Source organism: Protopterus annectens, chromosome 3.part1 (genome assembly GCF_019279795.1).
Source record: "Protopterus annectens isolate FY-2018-M chromosome 3.part1, PAN1.0, whole genome shotgun sequence".
Lineage (NCBI taxonomy): Eukaryota > Metazoa > Chordata > Ceratodontiformes > Protopteridae > Protopterus > Protopterus annectens.
The window spans coordinates 1,785,729,147-1,785,751,352 of record NC_056732.1 but is presented as its reverse complement, the minus strand read 5'-3'; the positions used below and the strand labels follow the sequence as shown (position 1 = coordinate 1,785,751,352).

The window sequence follows — 22,206 nt, the reverse complement described above, 5'->3', positions numbered from 1 at the left end:
GTTGTGCATGCAGTGTTCAGGCTGTGGGTCAGTGAAGTTATGCATGCAGTGTTCAGGCTGTGGGTCAGTGAGGCTGTGCATGCAGTGTTCAGACTGTGGGTCAGTAAGACTGTTCAAACTGGCTGAAGCTACTTATTCATTCACTACCGATCTTGAGCACCATGTATTTAAAGCATTTTTCGATTAGAACAAATGCCACAAAGATGTATTCCTTTATTTTTGTTTGGCACTTTACTCATAAGATGCAACAGGTAATGAAGTTCTTGATAATCAAAACGTAGTTAACAGAGGTTATAAGACATTCGTCTTAAGCTGAATAAACAAGTATAATATTTTGCAGCAATAACATTTAGCAAATAGTTCATTAAGCAGGAGGTTGTAGCTTTTCATCAAATCTAAAAGTCTAGAATGTTGGAGAAAATTCAGAGCAAATTCTAACTGATGTCTAGGTAAAGTACTACAGTTTCAACTTTCCAAAGCTGCCAGTGAGTACTGAGTAGAAATTTGTGACTGTGTATGTCCTGGCAATCAGTCTTTACTTCCTTTCTTATGTACATCTTGTAAATGCTCTCATATAAGTCTAACCATGATGCTTTTCCCAAACAATTGGCTCCACAAGCAGACATTGCCATATGTATGACTTAAGTAAGCACCATGACTTTGACCATGTGACTTTTTGGCAGGAATAAGCTCCCTATGTATGATGTATATAATGTTCAACCTTTTCCTTGGAGGGAATGCGATTTACTATTAGGAGTCATGCAAATATGTTGTTTAAGCACCCCCTTCCCACCTGGAGTAAATAAGACTTATGTATTACAAGTGGAGTGCAGTGCAATGAATTAATGTATCCATTAATATCTTTCACTTTTAAATATACTTCTACTGTGTTTGACCCCATTATAAAAGTTCTGAAATAGGTATGTTTTTACTTTGTTATACAGTGACTAAAATGTATTTTATAGACATTTGGATACATCAATAATTTCCTTGCCATTAACATTGGTATCTGCAAATCATCATTACAGTTTTAGTTGAAATAGATTTAGTGATTCTGAATAAAAACCAATACAAAAATAAGGGTAAAGTCTCTCTGTGAAAGTATCAGTAAAGGTGTAGATGTGGGACATGTTATCTGCATTGTAAAATGACAACTGACCTCCCTCATAGTCCAGGTACACTCCAATCTTTTCTGGTTTCACATTTGGATCAAGAAGCTGGTGTGACAAATCCAGAGACCAGTAGATCTTGGTCAATGGATTTATTACCCAGTATCCATCCTTTGGATCCATTCCAACTATCCCCTTCCTGTTGCTGGACTCTTTGGTAACACCTAAATCACAGAAAGTCTTGCACCCCACCTCCACTTCCCAGTAATGCCTTCCTGATGTGAAGCCCTGTGATCCCAGCACACAGAGATGTGAATCATATCTTTTAGGGTTGTCTGACAGCTGTAGTTTAATACTGCGATGTGTCACACTGGTAAGGTCCTTAGAGAGAGTGAGCCCAGGATGTGCTGTGTTAGGGTCCAAGGTCAGATGAGACAGGCCTGTAAAAAGAAAGCAGTTCATGTTACAGGTTCTGCCTGGATGGAAAATCCAACATTCATAAATGCCACAAAGAGTACACATTAGTACAGCAGAAGTGCATTTTGCAATACAAATTAAAATGTCTTTGCTGAATTATTCCCTAATAATGTTCTACTCCCTCAGGTATAGCAGGGCAGAGAACATAAGTCCCATTTCAATTAGTTGTGATCCATAAGGATTAATGACATTAAACTCTGAGATAGTTATCACAAAAATAAATATAACAATGTTTTCTAGTAAACCAAACAGCTGCTGTTAACTATATTAGTATTTTGACTTGAAAACCATATATACCATGTAAACACAATCTCAGAAATTACTTAGAACAAGGTTCTATATTACCATATCAAATGTTTAGGTTATTGAACACCTAATCATCAAACTGGAAATACTGAAACTAAAATCCGAGAGCTGCGCAGGGAATGACTTCCGTTGGCCACAAAAAAAAAAAAAAAAATTAAACCCAAATGAAGTGGGGGGCTTTGCACCCCTCCCCCACCCCCCCTAACTAAATATACCAACTCCGAGATTTCTCTGTAGTAGACAAAATGGCAAAATCCAGCTAGCGGCCAAGGGAAATCTTGCCCTGCATTAAATCGGCCGTTCGCATTTTTTTGCTTTTGGCATTACCATGTTCGATAACCTAAACATTCAATCTGGTGATATAGACCCTTAGAGGAACCAACTCTAGACCAACTGATCTGTCTTGGATTTCCACATAACTGACAGAGTCAAGGCTCAAATCTCAGTGTGGGAATGCAGTTAATATTTAGCTGTAGCTGAGTCAGCAATTGACTCAGGCTTTGTCCCCCTTACTTCCTTTTTTCCACAACCATTTGTTGATAGACTGATATAAACAAGCACATCTCTCATGTCAGACACACAGTCATACCTGGGGTTATAGATGGGATAAAAGACCCATACCCAATATCAACACAGACGTATGACTGCACCTGCATGGCTGTGATGTTGGGTAATTTTAGACAGGTTACTCTGGTACTATTAGCTGTCACCTAATTGCGGAGAGATGCATCTACCCCTAACTACTTCTAAGGGATTCACTTTGCAGGTTTGAAGTGACCCCAGAATAGTGTGCATTATTTGTACGTGTGTATCTGAGTGTGAACATGCATGTGCTTTTGTTGTGATCACCAGCAGTATAATGACAATATCAGAGTGCAGAGACATAGCCAATACGTTGCAGCAGAAATATCATTGGGACTTGTGCACTTACGTACAGGGGATGTACAGGCAACATCATCATTACAATTTGAAAACTGTATCAAAAGTACAATGAAAATAATCTGTAGTTTCCATAAACCAAACATAAACATCACTTTTACAGTTTGATGCACACAAGACAATATAAACATTAGCACACAATGAGGATTGTGTGTGAAATGTTGTGTAATGTGCTACACATTAAACAAGTATAACTATCATTATTTAGCTACATGGCATTAGAAATAATTATTTATGAAGTTTAGTATGTATGCATGAGTATATGACAGCTGGTAAATACTCAACAAAGCAAATTTTAAAACATCAATTAAAACTACTCAACTTTAAACCAAAACACAGGAAACACTATTTTTTGCAGGGGACAAGCCCTCGTACTCCTCTTTCTATTTATATCTACCAACTCCAACATCGGACTACAGTGGGAGAAAGGGTACATACCAACTCCAACATTGGACAACAGTGGGAGAAAGGGTACATACCAACTCCAACATCGGACTACAGTGGGAGAAAGGGTACATACCAACTCCAACATCGGACTACAGTGGCTGAAAGGGTACATACCAACTCCAACATCGGACTATAGTGGGAGAAAGGGTACATACCAACTCCAACATCGGACTACAGTGGGAGAAAGGGTACATACCAACTCCAACATCGGACTACAGTGGCTGAAAGGGTACATACCAACTCCAACATCGGACTACAGTGAGAAAAAGGGTACATACCAACTCCAACATCAGACTACAGTGGGAGAAAGGGTACATACCAACTCCAAAATCGGACTACAGTGGGAGAAAGGGTACATACCAACTCCAACATCGGACTACAGTGGGAGAAAGGGTACATACCAACTCCAACATCAAACTACAGTGGGAGAAAGGGTACATACCAACTCCAACATCAGACTATAGTGGGAGAAAGGGTACATACCAACTCCAACATCGGACTACAGTGGGAGAAAGGGTACATACCAACTCCAACATCGGACTACAGTGGGACAAAGGGTACATACCAACTCCAACATCAGACTACAGTGGGAGAAAGGGTACATACCAACTCCAACATCAGACTACAATGGGAGAAAGGGTACATACCAACTCCAACATCGGACTACAGTGGGAGAAAGGGTACATACCAACTCCAACATCAGACTACAGTGGGAGAAAGGGTACATACCAACTCCAACATCGGACTACAGTGGGAGAAAGGGTACATACCAACTCCAACATCGGATTACAGTGGGAGAAAGGGTACATACCAACTCCAACATCGGACTACAGTGGGAGAAAGGGTACATACCAACTCCAACATCGGACTACAGTGGGAGAAAGGGTACATACCAACTCCAACATCGGACTACAGTGGCTGAAAGGGTACATACCAACTCCAACATCGGACTACAGTGGGAGAAAGGGTACATACCAACTCCAACATCAGACTACAGTGGGAGAAAGGGTACATACCAACTCCAACATTGGACTACAGTGGCTGAAAGGGTACAATTCCTACACATCTTTGATGTCACACAAAAACAGTTGGTAATGTTTAATTAGATGATTTTGATCGAATGTACTCACTTTTTTCTATGAGATCACTTTACTTCTCTGCCATCTAAATAACACTCACCTGTACATCATTATGTACACTATTCCTATTTTGATCTGCTGAGAGCTGTCTCCAGGGTACATGTCTTGTTGTTCAGAGCTTACTCATCCCATTTTTATGTTCTCCTATTTTGTAGCCAGTATCTGGCAAAATATTCCATGTTTCTCTGACATGGCATCACCAGAGAACATCAAACCACATTTGACAAGGACATGATCACCCTCTCCTACTGGTTTAAAGCTAAACAACTAACAATGACTATAAGTAAAGTGAAGATTTTATTTCATACTAGCCCTATGACCACCCTAACCAGGGCAGTCTGTCACATTTCATACAGATACTGCACCAAACATGGTGCTGTCCTTTAGGAATCTTGGCATGGAGCCAGATCCTTCTCTCTTCATCACTAATTATACCGACACCATTCAATGCAGAATTTAGAGTAACACTAAAAGGCTGTTACCACAGAGCCCATTAGTAAATGGGTCTCCATCTGCTCATCTCCCATCTGGAACACTTTACTTCTCCCTTTACACAAACACCATTAAGTTCCCTAACTAGCGTTGGGGTCTTCGATTTGATTGCTCCCATCACCTAGAATGAAGCACCCCACTGAGTATGTAACTGCCCTCTCTGCTTTCAAAAGGAGGTTAGGAAATACCCAGGAAAGCTTCCCTGCTTCAGGGACCCATGTCATGTGAATTAATTGGCAGTTCTTAACCCAGTAATTCTTTTTTTTTTTTTTTTTTTGTTTACTTTGAAGATTTAGAATTATCAATTGTTCGATCATTAAAGGTCAACCTTTAATGATTTGAACAATTGATAATTCAATGTTCCAATAGGAACACACTTTACAGATACTCTGTAGCAGAATCTTGCCTTTCTTGGTCTAACCTAGCACAGGGTGTTTTCTGCTGTATTTCCTGTATTCCTTATATATTTGTAATTATGCTGGTAGTGACAATCTCGAAAATTTAAATTTGTTTACTTGTTGACCACATATTTCCATGTCACATTAGGCTGTATCATGCTGATTTATCATGGTAACACTGCTGTAACCTGCTTTGTAGTTCTTTTGTTTCTAAGACAGAGTCAAAGTCACCATCCCTAGTCAGAGGGGAAGCCAAATGCTGTACAAGGAATGAAAAGTGAATGGGATGTCCTGATGATCTAAAGTATATAAAGACAGTATTAGAAAAAAATACAGTGATGGATGCACTTAATGCCTGCAGACCTCCTGGACTTATAATCAGATCTGTAGCAAACATTTACAGTAACACAGAAAATATAATCATAAAAACAGAACATTGATCACGACAATTTCTTAGGTTTCTTTTAAATTATTTGGTATTTATCCTTTAAAAGGTTCCAGTATTTGGTTACTTTTTAAACATTTTTTCTTTACGTTGTAAGTCCATATTGTGAATTCTTGGATTAGGAAAAATATGTTTTTTGTGTTAATACATGTGCATAATATGCAGTCATATAGATGGAAAATTTAGATCGTACAAGTATAACATTTAGTTCTATGCCTTTACCTCATTCTACTGTTTAATGTGGTTCACATTTTTAGTCGTATTTCCATGCAGATCTTCACTGTAATAGCTTCAACACACTATAGTCTTATAGCTTTTTCTTCTAGATCATTTACCCTCTCCAACTTCATTTTGTAATCAGTAATTTCTTCTAAGTTGTCACAAGTATACTAACATCGGCCCAGTCCTTAATTCTATTTCACTCCCTGCCCATTAAGACACTTGGTCTGTATTCTAATACCAGGTAATACTTGAAACTCTGAGGAAATACTCCCAGGATTTAGAGTAATGTTGTCACAAGTGGTATTTGTGCATCTCCTCCAAGCCTAGTAGTGCTACAATGATACAAATGCAGTGCAGAGACATGAGAGAGAAGCATGAAGCAGAAGTTATTTAGTATCTCATGTTCTGAAACAGGAAACTGCAGTTAGACGTAACTGTGCTAGTGTTCCCCATACCAACTCATGCACTGCTGTTGTACACGTGCCTCCATACATATACTAAGCAAATACAAAGCATGAAGCAGAAGTTACTAAGTATCTAATGTCCTGAAATAGGAAACTGTGGTTAGAGGTAACTGTGTTAGTGTTCCCCATACCAACTCATGTACTGCTGTTGTATACGTGCCTCCATACATATACTAAACAAATACACAGCATGATGCAGTAGTTACTTAGTATCTCATGTTCTGAAACAGGAAACTGCAGTTAGAGGTAACTGTGCTAGTGTTCCCCATACCAGCTCATGCAGTACTGTTGTACACGTGCCTCCATACATACACTAAACAAATACACAGCATGAAGCAGAAGTTACTTAATATCTCATGTCCTGAAACAGGAAACTGCAGTTAGAGGTAACTGCGCTAGTGTTCCCCATACCAGATCATGCAGTGCTGTTGTACACATGCCTCCATACATATACCAAACAAATACACACAGACTTTAAGATAGACCCATTCATGCCCTTACATGCACAAACACACCCTCTGACCCCAAACACAGAAATGCATGGCATTACTTGCCGTGGTGCTTAAAGACCCACTGCTGCAATAGAAATGAATTGTTGCACACCATCAAAAGATGGTGGGTATTTTTATAAGTGCTACCATGCATAGCTTGGTAAAGTGATTCTTTGAATTGCTTTACCCAGCTAGTCCAATCCCCGTGAAAACTTATGTGGAAGTGCACATGGCTAGTTAGCTACAGCCATCCCCTGTACAGCTGCATCTGCATAAAACCTCAGTTAGAGAGAGAGAGGTAGTAATACATGCTGTGATGCCCACAATTGCTTCCAATATGTGATGGCTACCAATATGGCCACATCTTCTAACAAGTTTAACACTTTGAAATATCTATATATCTTCATTTAATTTAACTCTTCACCCTCTGCTTTATGCATACACAACTACAAGATGAAATATAAAGAAAATAAAGCCTAATTCTAATTGTATATCAACATGTATATATTGTATCTGAATGTTAATCACTGTTATTTTTGCATTTTGTTTAATGTCACCTACTAGTAACTTGAATCTGTTAACAGTCGTTCTGTAATTTTATCTCATCAATGTATATGTAATATGTGGAGCTTTTTTCCCTGGGCCTCCAATAAAAATGGGCACTCCTAGGCCCAGTGGGCTGTCCCAGAAAACAAATGCACCTAATTAAATAAATAAATAAATCCATAAATAATAAGCCAAGTAATAAAAATCGCCACCAGCAAAAAAATGATCCTGATCAAGATGAAAAAATTGAATAGCATAAAAATAATAACAAATTCCGTTCAGGAATGGAATCTGTTATTATTTTTATGCTAAATAAATAAATAAATAGTGTTTCATCCCCACACTGGGCCAGTAATCAAGGAGCCTGAATCCCCACCACTGACACTGGAGAGGGATGTGCACTTGGAATACAAATGGATGCACTCAGTATTTCCAGCTGCAAACCTCTCTGCTTCAAGTACATTTTCCTTTAAGATCACAAAGGGAACACACTCAGCCTATGGTCTATATGACTCTATATCTGTCTCCCTCCAGGTCCCCAATAAGTCACCCCACTGGTACAGCTGTAGGGTTAGGTCATCAGCCTCATGTCAAAGCCAAGTCCAGCACTCTCTCTGTAAACCCAGTGCTTCGTGTTCCTGCCCCAAATAGCTCACACACACACACACACACACACACACACACACACACACACACACACACACACACACACACACACACACACACACACACACACACAGACACACACACACACACACACACACACACACACTGCACACATACACACACAGACACTCGTTAAGATTTAATTTTCACACACACACACACACACACACACACACACACACACACACACGCACACACGCACACACGCACACACGCACACACACACACACTTGGGAAAGGCTGGCACAGATTATTCATTCTACCAACTTTGCCCAGACTATAAGCTAGTTATCACTGCCACCAATCAGTTACTATAAGGCTTTTAAAAGGGTATCCAATTATACTGTGTACTATTAATACTAATACAAATCTTAGGAGTTCACCAAGATGGCTAGGGCTTCTGGAGTGGCCCATACAGTGTTACCAAATAAATATAAGCATTCTCCAAGGCTATATACCTTCTACAAGGACCAGCTAGAATAACATTTTTAAATATATTTAATAATAAATAAAAGTACATGAAATTGCTGCATATATATATATATATATATATATATATATATATATATATATATATATATATATATATATATTCACAGTAAACCACAGAATTCTGACCACAGAAAATATTGAAAAGAACGTTGATGGACATACTCAGACAAATAAAGAAAAGCAATATCTAAACTAAGCTTCACTATATTCCTGACTGAATCTAAGAGAATTACTGTTCCCTAGTTAAGTTATTAGTACATCAAGGCAAGATGCTGTGGGTGAGGGTGTTTCTAGTCAGGCTTCCCAAAGAGAATGCTCAATACTCTGAGATTTCTCTTTGTAATGCCTAAAATATAATTTCCAAGAGGGGTGGCAGAATAACCTCATCTGGTCACCTGACTGTAGGTTATAACAGTATTCCCCTTTGAAGCTGAGGCAGGAATTTAGCACAGATGGCCACAATACACATCCAAATGTTTATGTCAGTGCCTGGGGCCTCCCTCTTTTTTCACATATCTAATGGACAAAGGCTCTTCCTCAGACCCAGTATCTCCAGTCCTATCCATCACTGTGAGGTAACTTTTAATGGTTTAACAGCTCATTTGCATTTTCTTGTTTTTCTTAAAGTTAACCTCTGCTGTGCCAGCATCCTCTATTAAAACATCAACATTTAATTCAGCTACAATAATACATGTACATTTCTCTTCATTTCAGCAAGGTGCACTGTTGATATATTTCAACATAAGCAAAGCTCACAAATTCATTTTTAGCACAAGCATCTGTACAAAATCAGTTTGGTATACAAATGGCATACAGTTTTAATACATTTGTAACACAAGCATCTTGTTTGATAGTCAAATGATGTATCATTATTTACAAAACACCAGCTGGCTGTGCTGGCACTTGCCCATATCATCACACATGCTGACAGGTATAGTAATATTATTTATTTGACATTTGTTAACCAGGAATGTCCAAATGGGCCAGAGCCCTTTTTTAGCAGAGGTTCTAGGGAGAAAATCTCCACAAAAAGTAATATAAGTTAACAAAGAGGTTTATCAGAGTAACATAACAACATGCATAATAAACTATAGAGAAAAATACATTTGAATAAAGCAATAAATCTGTGAAATAAAAATAAAAAACTTCAAAGACCAAAATGTAAACAAATCACAAACGAACCGGTGTTTTATTTTTATTTATTTTATTTTACATTTGTTGACAGGGATAGTCCGACTGGATGGATGTTCATTTTCAGCAGAGGCCTGGGGAGAAACACTCCAAGGGTAAGCAGATACAGCATTACATAATACCAGCATTACATATTACAGACTATTTACAGAGATTACATAAGTAAGCAAGTTAAACAAGTTCCACAGGTTAGAGTTAATCCCAAGCGTAAGTCAGGATTAAATTAAATTACACAGTAAGCTGGTTAACAGATTTATACACATACTAGAGAGAACAAACTCAAGTAAACCTAAAAGACAAGGTCGGCTATTCACTCCAAACTAAAAGGTGAAAGATTTAAAAGTTTTATTAGTGCGTTCGTTTGGCAATGTTGTCAAACCTCATCAGATACAAAAAATAACAGCGATAAATCATTTAAATAGTAAATGTAAAATTGACATCACTTCCTGTTTCATAAATTAAAGAAATATCACAAAATTTTGTAATAAATCAAACTGAATATTCACAAACAAATGTGTTGTTGTATGTGTATTCCTAAATAGCTCATCTGTTCAAAGCTTTTAGATTTAGGGCCGGATTCACAAAGGCTTGCACGGAGTCTAAGAGTAGAGCAAGACTCCATGCAGCCAACATGTCCACCGAGCGATCCAGGAACAGCTGGTAGGGGCGTGCAACAGAGCTCTCAAAACTAGTCCTACACGGACCGGGCTTGGATATGCAAATTACCTCAATTGCAAGTGAAAGCTATGCAAATTAGGTACATTTGTGATCCAGGAAACCCAAACCTGTCCGAGTAGGAGTAGTGTTATTTGCAGAAATGTACTCAGTTGACAACTGAGTATGGTTCTGCAAATAGCAAAACGGAGCTGTGACAGCTCCAAAAAAAGGATGCATTTACAGGAGGAAGCATGCAAATGGCCAAAAATACGGCCATTGGCAATGTGAAGTGATGCAAAATAAAAATAAAATATCTTTTTTTTTTTTCATTCTGATCTCCGGGGTTTAAGCGTAGCGCAGCACCGTGCAAACGCGCTGCACCCTAAAAACCAGAAAATCAATAATTAAGATCCACAAATGTGGATTTTATTGCTGATATTAATTTACAATGCAAGTAAATGGCAGGCTGAAGACAACATGGCCACCGAGTAGAGGTTGCTAAGGGGGCAAGCTCAGTCTAAGAGATGTAACCAAGCATTAGTAGGCAATCCCATGCAAATAAGGGTTAGGATAGTGAATCGCAAGTTTACATAGCAAATGAGCACAGTCAGTGGAGTGTAGGAGTAGGATAATGGGATTAACAGAGTAGAAGATAGGTGACATCACGAGGGGGTATGTATGAAAGAAGTGAAGCTCATTGGAGCAGAGTGGCATGTGTCAGCTGACATTTACATATTATTGAAAGAGGTGTGTCAACAGGTAGGCTAGGTAAAGTAAAGCAATTGAAGGTGTATGCCGTGGATAACACCAAAGTTTCTTGCTGAGTGTGCATGCGCACGTGTGCATGCCAGTATACCCGAGTAAGACAGTGTGTGCATGTGTTAGTGTGTGTGCGCGCATGTAAGCCGGAGTAAGCATATGTAAGGCTGTGTAAACAGTTGTAAGTGTGTTTGCACTGGTGTGCATGTGTTTTTACAAGAATAAGCAAGTTTTAGTCTGTGTAAGCATGTGTGCACGCGTGTGAGCTGGCGTGAGCATGTTTGCGCTTGTGTGCTCGGTGCTGCCCCCCCCCCCCCCCCGAGGAAACAGAAAGGGAAAAGGAAGCCCACCAAATAGTAAGAAGTTACCAGGGAGTACTAGCAGAGCTAGCGGGTGAAAACAATCAGAATCAGGCAATTACACAGGCAGTACACTAGCCCAGCCCAGCCCAGCACTTAAAACTCTGCAAACAACAGTCCATTATGTTTCTCTCAAGAGACACTGCAACACTGCAGTAAGCTAATAGAAGTGAAACCTGAAAAAAGTTTTTCTGAGACAAAAAATGTTAGGGGCTGCCATTGCTGTTATAAGGCAACATATGCAACATGCTGAGGGTGGTGATAATGCAAATGCTGCTGGACAACCCACAGTGAGGAGACGAAGAAGAGTGTACAGGCCCAGGGTAACCTACCAGAGGCTACATGAGCTGGAGATAGTGGAGCACTATAAAGTGGACAGAGACCTCTTGCAGCAAATTGTTGAGCTGTGCAGGCCACACCTCACACACAAAACCAACAGAGGGGAACCCATCCCAGTGGAAACCAAGGTATGTGCTGGCCTAAGAATATTAGCAACAGGTACCTTCCAGAGACCAACTGGTGATATGATGGGGATATCACAGGCATCAGCATCTAGGGTACTGCACCAGTTCCTGGATGCCATGTCAGCACATGTTGGTGATCATGTATATTTCCCCAATTCCTGTGAGGAATTGGCCAGCAATATGTGCCTCTTCCAGCAAATAGCGAAATACCCTGAGGTAGTGGGTGCAATAGACTGCACACACATATGCATCAAAGCACCAGCCGGTGAGCAGGATAGGGTCTACATCAACCACAAGGGCTTCCCCTCCATCAACTGCCAGGTCGTGTGTGATGCCCAGGGCATAATACTGAATGTGTGTGCTGGCTGCCCTGGAAGCTGCCATGATTCCCATATCTGGCGTCTGACGCAGCTGTACCAGACATTTACCAATGGGGACATCCCACATGGTCACCTAGTGGGGGATGCTGGCTATGCACTGGAACCATGGCTGATGACACCCATCAGAAATGCACACACACCTGAACAGGAATGCCATAATGAGGCATATGCACAAACACAAAATGTAATCGACCGTGTGTTTGGGCTGCTCAAGTCACAGTTCCGGTGCCTGGACACATCTGGTGGAGCCTTGCAGTAATCACCAACTACATGTACCCAAATTGTCATGGAATGTGCTATGCTACATAATATGATTCTGTGAAAACTGCTGCAGCAGGACCAGCATAGGCCTGGGCCAAACAGCCCCCCACCATTGCCAAGGCCGTCACAGGCAGAGCGTGACTTGGAGGAGGAACAACCTGAGCCTGCACCAGTAGGCAGAAGGAGGTATGCCCAGTATGCTTTGGCCTTGGCAAAGAGGCAATGCATAGCACATACACTGGCTCAGTAGGAACTCTGGAAATGATACATCTCTCTGACTCGCAAATATAGTAAAAGGGATGCCTAAGTTGACACTACCTGCTTCCAAACATGTATAGGGAGTGTAGTATGTGCATCTGACATAGCCAGCCCTGCAGCATCACCTGAGGCATGATTGCCATGTGTTAAGCAATATAAAGCAGTGCTACACAGCATTTACCACCATATAGTATATGTAAAGAAAATCGCACACACCAACTAGCACAACTGTGGTCAATGTAAAGTAATATTGGCCAACGTCCAGCAATGTTGGTTAATATTGAGCAATGTTGGACAAGCTGGGTCTAAGTATATGAAGGTCCCTCCAAACACCATTATATCGGGTGACTTCAACTACCCAAACATTGACTGGGAGCATTACTCAAGCCCCAACACTCTAGCCCAAAGGTTCCTAGAATTTATAAACTCAAATGCTATGGAACAATTAGTCACCACCCCCACAAGAGGGGATAACATACTGGACCTGGTAATCACCAACATGGGGACTCTATGCTCCATACCAGAGGTATTCCCCTCATTGGTAAGATCGGACCATAAATCAATCTCACTAGATATCCACATCCCGATCCCACCCACAGCCCAAAAAACCACAGTGAAAAACTTCTCAAAAGCTAATGTCACACTTCTCAAAACCGAGGTGGAATCCTTCAAGGCCCCCAGGCCAGTGGAAACTATGGCTCAAACTGCAGAATCCTTTATAAATGCATTCTATGGACACCTTCAGGAATGCATGGATCATGCTATCCCAAGCAAAACCAAGACCCAGTCATCCAAAGGCAGGCATCCTGCCTGGTGGACCCCAGCTATAAATAAGCTGTACAACAGAAGGAGGATGCTACTACATGATAGAGCAAAATCCCTAAAAGGGAACGCATCTCTGATCAGTACTAGCAAAAAACTATGATCCCTCATAAAATCATCCAAGGCCAGCTTCGAGAGAAAAACTGCACAGGACACTAAAGATAATCACAAGGCCTTCTTTAGTTGTTAGGAACCTAGGTGGCAACTCCCAGATATGCTCAGAGTTAGTCCAAAATGACAAAAAATACACTGAACCCACAGACATTGCCAACATCCTGGCAGACAGGTTCAGTGCAAACTCCCCCCCTCCCCCCCTAAAGAGCAAATATCTATACCAGCAGAGTGCTGCCTCCCTGACATCTCAGATGCTCAGGTGAGAGCCACCCTCGCCAAAGCAAAAAACACAGCATCAATGGGACCAGACGGTGTCCCGGGCTATGTCCTACATGAACTCCAAGAAGAGCTAAACCCCCACATAAAGCTGCTGTTCAATCTCAGCCTTACTACAGGATATGTACCCAAAGAATGGCGTACAGCAACAGTGGTCCCACTCCACAAAGGTGGTGCCTCTACGGACCCTGGAAACTATTGCCCCATAAGCCTGACTAGCCTGGTCTGCAAAGCTATGGAGAGGATCATCATGGAACTCATAAACAAAGACATTGGGGACCTACAGACACTAGATCCTACCCAATTTGGCTTTGTTAAGGGCAGATCATGCCTCTTAAACCTGGTCAATTTCTTTGAAACAGTCACCAAGGCCATTGATGAGAGGAAGGTCGTCCACACAGCCTACCTAGACCTCACAAAAGCCTTCGACACAATACCCCACTCGGGCATCATAGATAAGCTCTCCAGCTTAAATATAAACCCCTATGTCATAAGATGGGTTGCAAACTAGCTCTAGGACAGAACCCACGTAGTCAGAATTGCTGGAGCCATGTCAGACTCTAAACCAGTTACAAGTGGCATCCCACAAGGCTCAGTCCTGGGACCTCTCTTGTTCGGCATATATTTTTTGGAGGTTCAGGCTAACACGGGAGGACTGTGGCTGACCAAGTTCACAGATGACTACAAACCGGGCACCATAATTGACTCTCCAGCTGACACAAGCATCCTCCAAAAGAGTCTCATAGAGACGGATAACTGGTGCCAGAGCCATGGCCTAAAGCTAAATGCTAAAAAGTGTATAGTCATACCCTTTGGCAAAAACAAAGTGCCCACAAATTACCACATAGGCGGGAATCCATTAAGTACGGAAGAAGTAATTAGGGACCTGGGGACCCAAGTTGACAGTAATTTCCCCTTTGACAACCACATTGCCAAAGTGGTTAGAAAGACCTTTTATATAGTCCACCTTATCATGAAAGGATTCACATCTAGATCGAGGGAGGTCAATGTGCCCCTTTATTCATCCCTCATCAGGCCCATAATTGAATACAATGCCCCATTTGGGGTGTACCTTACCCAACACCTGCAGCAACTAGAAAGACCCCAAAAGTACCTCACAAAGAGGATCATGGGACTCACACAGATGCCATATGCTGCTCGGTTAAAGAAACTCCAGCTCTACTTAGTTGCATACCGCCTACTTAGAGGCGATCTATGCCTAACGTATAAAGCCAAGTCCAATCCGGAATTAATGAGCATGCTCCACCTCAGAAAATCCAAATCCCTTAGAGCTATGTACTCGAGGGACTTGAACCTCAGCACAGAAATAAATATGACATGCTGGAGGGACAGATTCATAACCCAGAGGCTCCCTTCACTCTGGAATAGAATCCCAGTCCATGTTAGGCAGAGCCCCTCACTGACTCTCTTCAAGAGGAATCCTGACGAGTGGATGGGAGATCGTAGGTTTACCCCAGGGATTACTTCGGTGTCACTACTAGACAGAGGCACAGTAAACTAACCTTAAAAGGGGCAGAGTAAAATCAGTTCAGAGGGTGGCGAAAGCCAAACACACTCTGGCTAGGCTTGTAAATGCCTTAGGGCAGATAGCCTAGTATGAACCTAAGAACCTATGAACCTAAGTAGGGCATAGCTGAACAAAAGCCAACATGCTCATATTTGCTCTACTGGCCCTTAAGCAGTCTGGTCTGCTCAGTATGAAAATATAAAGCAATATTGGGCCTCGAACCCAGGATACTGTGCACTATAGTCATAGTACTGAACCACTAAACCATGATAGTACTGCAGTGGCAGCCTGTATGAAGAAATGTTGATAAGTCTATGCAAAGTATTCCATGGAAACCCTGCAGGCACAGCATAATCCCTGTCGAGTTGTGACAAAAAGGTTAGTCCCGCAGTAAGATTAGAACCTGACTTTCAACACACACAGTAGAAATGTTAATATTGGACATGTACACATACATCAACAAATGTAGTGGACCTCAGTCAGCAACATACTGAAAGGTCACACTGGGCATGCTCACACACTTGAATAAATGAGCCAAATGTCAGGCAACAGAACACTGACAGTCTGAACTGGGCATGCTCGCACAGTTAGGCCATGTCGGAGTACAGTAGTGGGCCACACATATCAGACAGTTGCATGTGTTAACTCAGGAACCTCTCACTATCCAGCAATCTGCCCTGTGCACACAGTTATATGACAACAGACACATATATAATATAGTGGAACCCTGTCATAATCAAATATGTTCTGCAGATACCTAAGTTGTTCATAGAAAGTGGGAAAGCAAAGACGATAAAACCTGCAAACAGTATCAGCAATAAACATTGTGCATCCTGAACATTATCATAGGTTCAGAGGTTGATACTAGCCTATCCGTCCTAGGGCATGTACAAGCCTAGCCAGAGTGTGTTTGGCTTTCGCAACCCTGGCAAAGTAGAACACTGTGCCTGTGAATAGTAGGTCACACAAGATAGCCCATTTACGTTTAGTGTATTATGCCTCTGTCTAGCAGGGACCCAGAAGATATCCCATGGGTAAACATACGATCACCCATCCACTTGTCAAGATGTCTCCTGTAGGTGGTCAGTGGGTGGCTCTGCCCATGCGAAACTGGGATTACAATCCGGAGTGAGTGAAGCCTCTGGGATAAGAATCTGTCCCTCCAGCATGTCCTATCAACATCAGTGCTGAGGTATATGTCCCTGGAGTGTGTAGCTCCAAGGGAGTCGGATATCCTGAGGTGGAGCATGTCCATTAAATCTGGGTTGGATATTTCTTTAAACTACAGGCACACAACACATCCGAGTAGGTGGTAAGCGACTGAGTAGAGCTGGAGTTACTGTATCTGAACTGTGCAGGGCATCCGTGTGAGTCCCTACATCTGCTTGTTGAGAAACATTTGTGGCCATTACAGTTACTGCAGGTGTCGGGTAAGGTACATCCCAAATGTGGCATTGTAACCAAGCATGGTCATGATAAATATAGGGGCACAATGACCTCACTTGATCAATATGTGAAACCATATGGGATAAGGTGGGCTATATAGAAGTTCTGTCTAACCACTTTGGCAACGTGATTGTCAAAGGCGAGAGTACAAACAAATCATTTCCCCAAACCCCTAACAATTACTACCATATGTAATGGATTACTACCTATGTGGTAATGTGTGGGCATGTTGTTATTCCCAAAGGGGATGACTATGCAACTAATGGCATTTAGCTGTAGGCCATGGCTCAGGCACCAGTCATCCTATCTCTGTGAGACCCCTTTTGAGTATGCATGTGCCAGCTGGAGAGTTGATTATGGCACCCAGTTTGCAGTCATCTGCAAACATGGTCAGCCATATTCCTCCTGTGTTAGACTGTACATCACACAAATATATACTGAACAAGAGAGGTCCCAGGACTGAGCCTTGTGTGATGCCATGTGTAACTGGTGTATAGTCAGACATGGCACCTGCAATACTGAGCATGTGGGTGCTATCCCTGATCCAGGTAGCAATCCATCATGTGAGATATGTGTTGATATCGACGCCGGTGAGCCTATGCAAAATGGCCGAGTGGGGTATTGTGTCGAAGGGTTGTGCAAGGTCCAGGCAGGCTGTGTGGACAACTGTCCCTACACCGATGGACCTGGTAACTGTTTAAAAAATACAAACAGGTCCAAGAGGCAAGATCTGCCCACAACAAAGCTGAAATGTGTAGGACCCAGTGTCTGTAGGTTCCCGATGTCTATGTGCATGAGTCCCATTACAATACGCTCCATAGCTTTGCAGAACAGGCTAGTTAGCCTTATAGGCCGATATTGTCTGTATTCCGTTGTGTTAGCAACTCTGTGGAGTGGGACCACTATCGCTGTACGCCACTCCGTGGGTACATATCCTGCAGTAACTCTGATATTGAACAGTGACGTCATGTGAGGGTTACGTCTGTCATGAAGCCCGTGTAAGATGCAGGCCGGGAAACCATCTGGTCCCATTGATGCTGTGTTGTCCGCTGTGGGGAGGGCAGCACTCACCTGTTTATTTGTGATGTCAGGGAGGTTGCACTCTGTTGGGATGGACAGTAGCTCCTTAGGGGGGATGGGGGGGAGACATCTACACTGAACCTGTTTGCCAGGATGTTGGCAATGTCTGTGGGTTCAGGGTATGTTTAGTCAGTATGCAGTAACTCACAGCATATCAGTGAGTGTCCACCCAGGTACCTGAATTAACTGAAGAAGGCCTTGTGAGTGTCCTACATGTCTGGTGCAATTGTCCGTTAGAAGCGGGCCTGACATAAATACATGAGTGATTGTAGCTGTCTGCTAGTACAGATCACAGATGCCTTCCCTGTCTGGGATTGTGCTCTATCATGTAGTAGTGTCCTCCTTTTACTGTATAGCTTATTAATGGCCTGGGTCTACCAGACAGGTCCCCTGCCATTGGAGGAGTGAGTCCAGCTGTTATTTGGGATAGCATGATCCATGCAGTCCACTAGGTGTCCATAGAATGTGTATGTAAAGGATTCAGCAGTCTGAGCCATACTTACCACTGTCCCAGGGTCTCTGAAGGATACCACCTTGGTTTGGAGAAGTGTGACATTTGCTTTTGAGAAGTTCAACAAGATTACCCAGGATAGGTGTGGGGATGGGATATGGATGTCCAGTGAGATAAATGTATGTTCTGACCTTACCAATGAGGGGTATATCTCAGGTGTGGAATATAGAGTCCCCATGTTGGTGATGATCATGTCCAATATGTTGTACCCTCTTGTGGGTGTGGTGACCAGTTGTGCCATAGCATATGAGTTTACAACTAGTAGCAACTGTTGGGCTAGGGTGTTGGGGCTTGAGTACTATCCCCAGTCAATGTGTGGGTATTTGAAGTCACCCAATATAATGGTGTTTGGGGAGACCTTCATATTGTCACGTGTTCCCAGGAAAACCGAGTGTGGTTCCTGAGTTTGGGAGGGTGGTCTGTAGCAGGCAACAAACCAAAAGGCAGATTTGCACAATGTTAGGTGCATATGTATGGTCTGTGATGCTTTGTGCAGTGCTACCAACCTGGAGGTATGTGTATCTGAGATGTATATGGATACTCCCCCTATTTGTGTTGGCCATTCCGAGTTTTGTGGTCAGAAAGCGTGGTATGAAATATAACCTGGTAGTGCTGTTGTGCATTTGGGAGCCTGAACCAGGTGTCTGTTAGTGCACAGATATCGCTGTTGTCCATACTGAGGAGATTACTGAGTGGTCGCAATTTGAGGGTAACACATCTGGTGTTGAGCAGCATTACCCTCAGTGTCATGTACTCTGTAATGTCTATGGAGGTGGGTTTGTCTTTTGAGCCCTGCTTAAAAAAGGCAGTATGGTGGTAGCTAGTGACTTAGCCAGTATTCGAAAGTCCAAGGGTGACAGTTGCAAGCTGTCCATAGGGAAGCTACATGGCATGTCGAGCATGTCACCCCAGGCTGACAGACACTGTATCCCCTGTGAATGACACCAATATGTTAGCCAACTGTTAAAAGTGATCAGTTTGTTGGTATACTGTGACATCATACTTGGTGAGTGTAAGATGCTAGACAAGGTCAGGGTCATACTGGCCTGGGCTACATGATCAGAGAGTTCCTCTATGTATCATGTCATGTGGTCCAGGGAGGAACGTCTGAGGGTGTATGCACCAGCATGGACAATGATGGAGCCAGTCCTGTACTTGCTTTGGAGTGACCTGAGTGCATGTGTTATGTTGCGGATCCTGACACCCAAGAGACAGCTCAAAGTGACTATTCCCTTGTTTGGCCAGGTGAGTGGGACGTCAGTGTGTCTGACAATAAGTGTCACCTATTACAAGTGTATTAGGTGTGTTGTTTAGCCCGAAGGGCAGTGACTGTGTGACACACTGACATTGTGAACTATGTGATATGTGGGTATTGTAGTAGGGTAGCAGTTGTTTATGTGTCTGCTTTGGAGGTCCCTGCTGCTTAGGCAGAGTTTATGTAGAGCCTCCGAGTATGTTTATGTGTGATAATGTGGTTTGATTGCTGTCGCTATAGGTTTATGTGAGATTGATATGTGGTGTGTGTGGTTACCTTCACCACCTGATAGACTATGCCAGTCATGGGTCGAGAGAGCTCAGCCTCCTGTATGTCAATATTGTTGCATCTCTCACATATATCTGAGTTTGTTGGGAGGAGGAGAGGGATGTTTGTGTACATGAGGCAGATGTGACATTGTGTCAAAACCACAATATTCACTAGCTGGACTGGAGAGTACACACAAAACCAACCCCTGGACATGCCAGGATATTATCATGACATACTCCGTAGACTGATCACAAAGGATCAGTAGGGTGTTAAGTGTGTAAAACGTTATAACAGGGATTAGTGCTCAGGTTTGTTGGTGTTTTGTAAAGAGTAGCTGAGAAGGATTCCAGACTGAATCATGACACCTCCTTCAGCTATGTCATAAATAGCAATGTACACTCATATATGTCCTGAGTCAGGGCCAGCTGTACCTGACTGACAATGCCGACATCCTGTCAGACAGGCCCATATAGACATACCCACCTCCCACTGATGATAGTCCCAGTCATCATACCAGGAGATATCACATGTAGAATGGCTGAACAGCTCCCCCCAAAGCCAAAAGCATGGCAGTAATTGGATTGCATTGTTTCCAAATATGTGTCATGCATGAACTACAGAACAAACAGACCCTGCACCTGAACAGTCTGTTGAACCTCACCCTCTCCACAGGATCTGGAACCGTTGAATGTGTTACAGCAACATATGGCACTCCCCACAAGTGTTGGCACACAACACACCATGGGAGGTATAGTCCAGTAAGCCTATAAAGTCTGATCTGCAAGGCCATGGAGTCCATCATGGTTGAAGTCATAAACAGAGCTATTGGAAGCTGACAAACACACAACCCTACCAACTGTGGTATGTTCGTGTTGGATCATGGTTCCCAAACATGCTAGACTGTTTGCAAGGTAGACACGCAGGACATACATCACTGAACAGAGCTACACATGTCCCACATAGACTTTGAATAGCCTTTTATCAACATCCCTGACACATATCGTATCCACAAAACCAACAATCTGTGCATAAATATGTGTTGACATATGAAGGAATGTCAATGTGTCCACAGATAGATCAAACAAGGAAAGAATTAAGGGGTCCTGTTCAATCCGTTGACACCTGCCGACCCACATGGCTCATTCCTGGGATTGCATAAAACAAAGTGTACACACATTACCATGTCCAGTCTGATGATGTCAGCATCCTACAAATATAGCAGGAGAAGAGAAACAACCCAGTAAAGCATATAGCACACCATGTTAATGTGTATCTCTCTAGTATCATAACATAGTTAGGTAGGGATTTGAATCCTGCAAATGCTGACAGTGTGTGTTTGGGTGTGTGTGTGTGTGTGGGGGGGGGGGGGTATGTGTGGGATTTCCTATGAAAGGAGTGCCCTTTTTGGAGACTGGGAAAACACATTAAAAGAGGTACATTCCTCTTTGGAAAGTCTGATGATGACAGCATCCTACAAATATAGCAGGAGAACAAAAACCACCCAGTAAAGCATATAGTGCGCCGTGTTAATGTGTATCTCTCTAGTATCATAACATAGTTAGGTAGGGGTTTGAATCCTGCAAGCGCTGACAGTGTGTGTTTGGGTGTGTGCATGTGTGTGATTTCCTTTGAGAGGAGCGCCCTTTTTGGAGACGGGGAAAACACATTAAAAGAGGTACATTCCTCTTTGGAAAGTCTGATGATGACAGCATCCTACAAATATAGCAGGAGAACAGAAACTACTCAGTAAACATATAGTGCGCTGTGTTAATGCATATCTCTCTAGTATCATAACATAGTTAGGTAGGGGTTTGAATCCTGCAATTGCTGAGTGTGTGTGTGTGTGACACAGTTGGTCAATGCAGTGTGGGTTTTGCTTTTACTATGGTATGACATATCATGATTAAAACAGTATGTGCATTGCACGCATCAGGTATCTGCA

The 22,206-nt window shown here is 42.3% G+C and overlaps 1 protein-coding gene across 1 annotated transcript in view; it reads right to left on the bottom strand.

The window, feature by feature from the left end:
• Positions 1-231: 231 nt before the first annotated feature.
• Positions 232-22,206, bottom strand: part of LOC122798918 (zinc-binding protein A33-like) — a 299,752-nt gene continuing 277,777 nt past the window's right edge. The window contains exon 6 of the mRNA XM_044068009.1: positions 232-1,549. Coding sequence (XP_043923944.1) covers positions 1,023-1,549 — 527 coding nt within the window. The 3' untranslated portion in view covers positions 232-1,022. The remainder of the gene's footprint in view (positions 1,550-22,206) is intronic.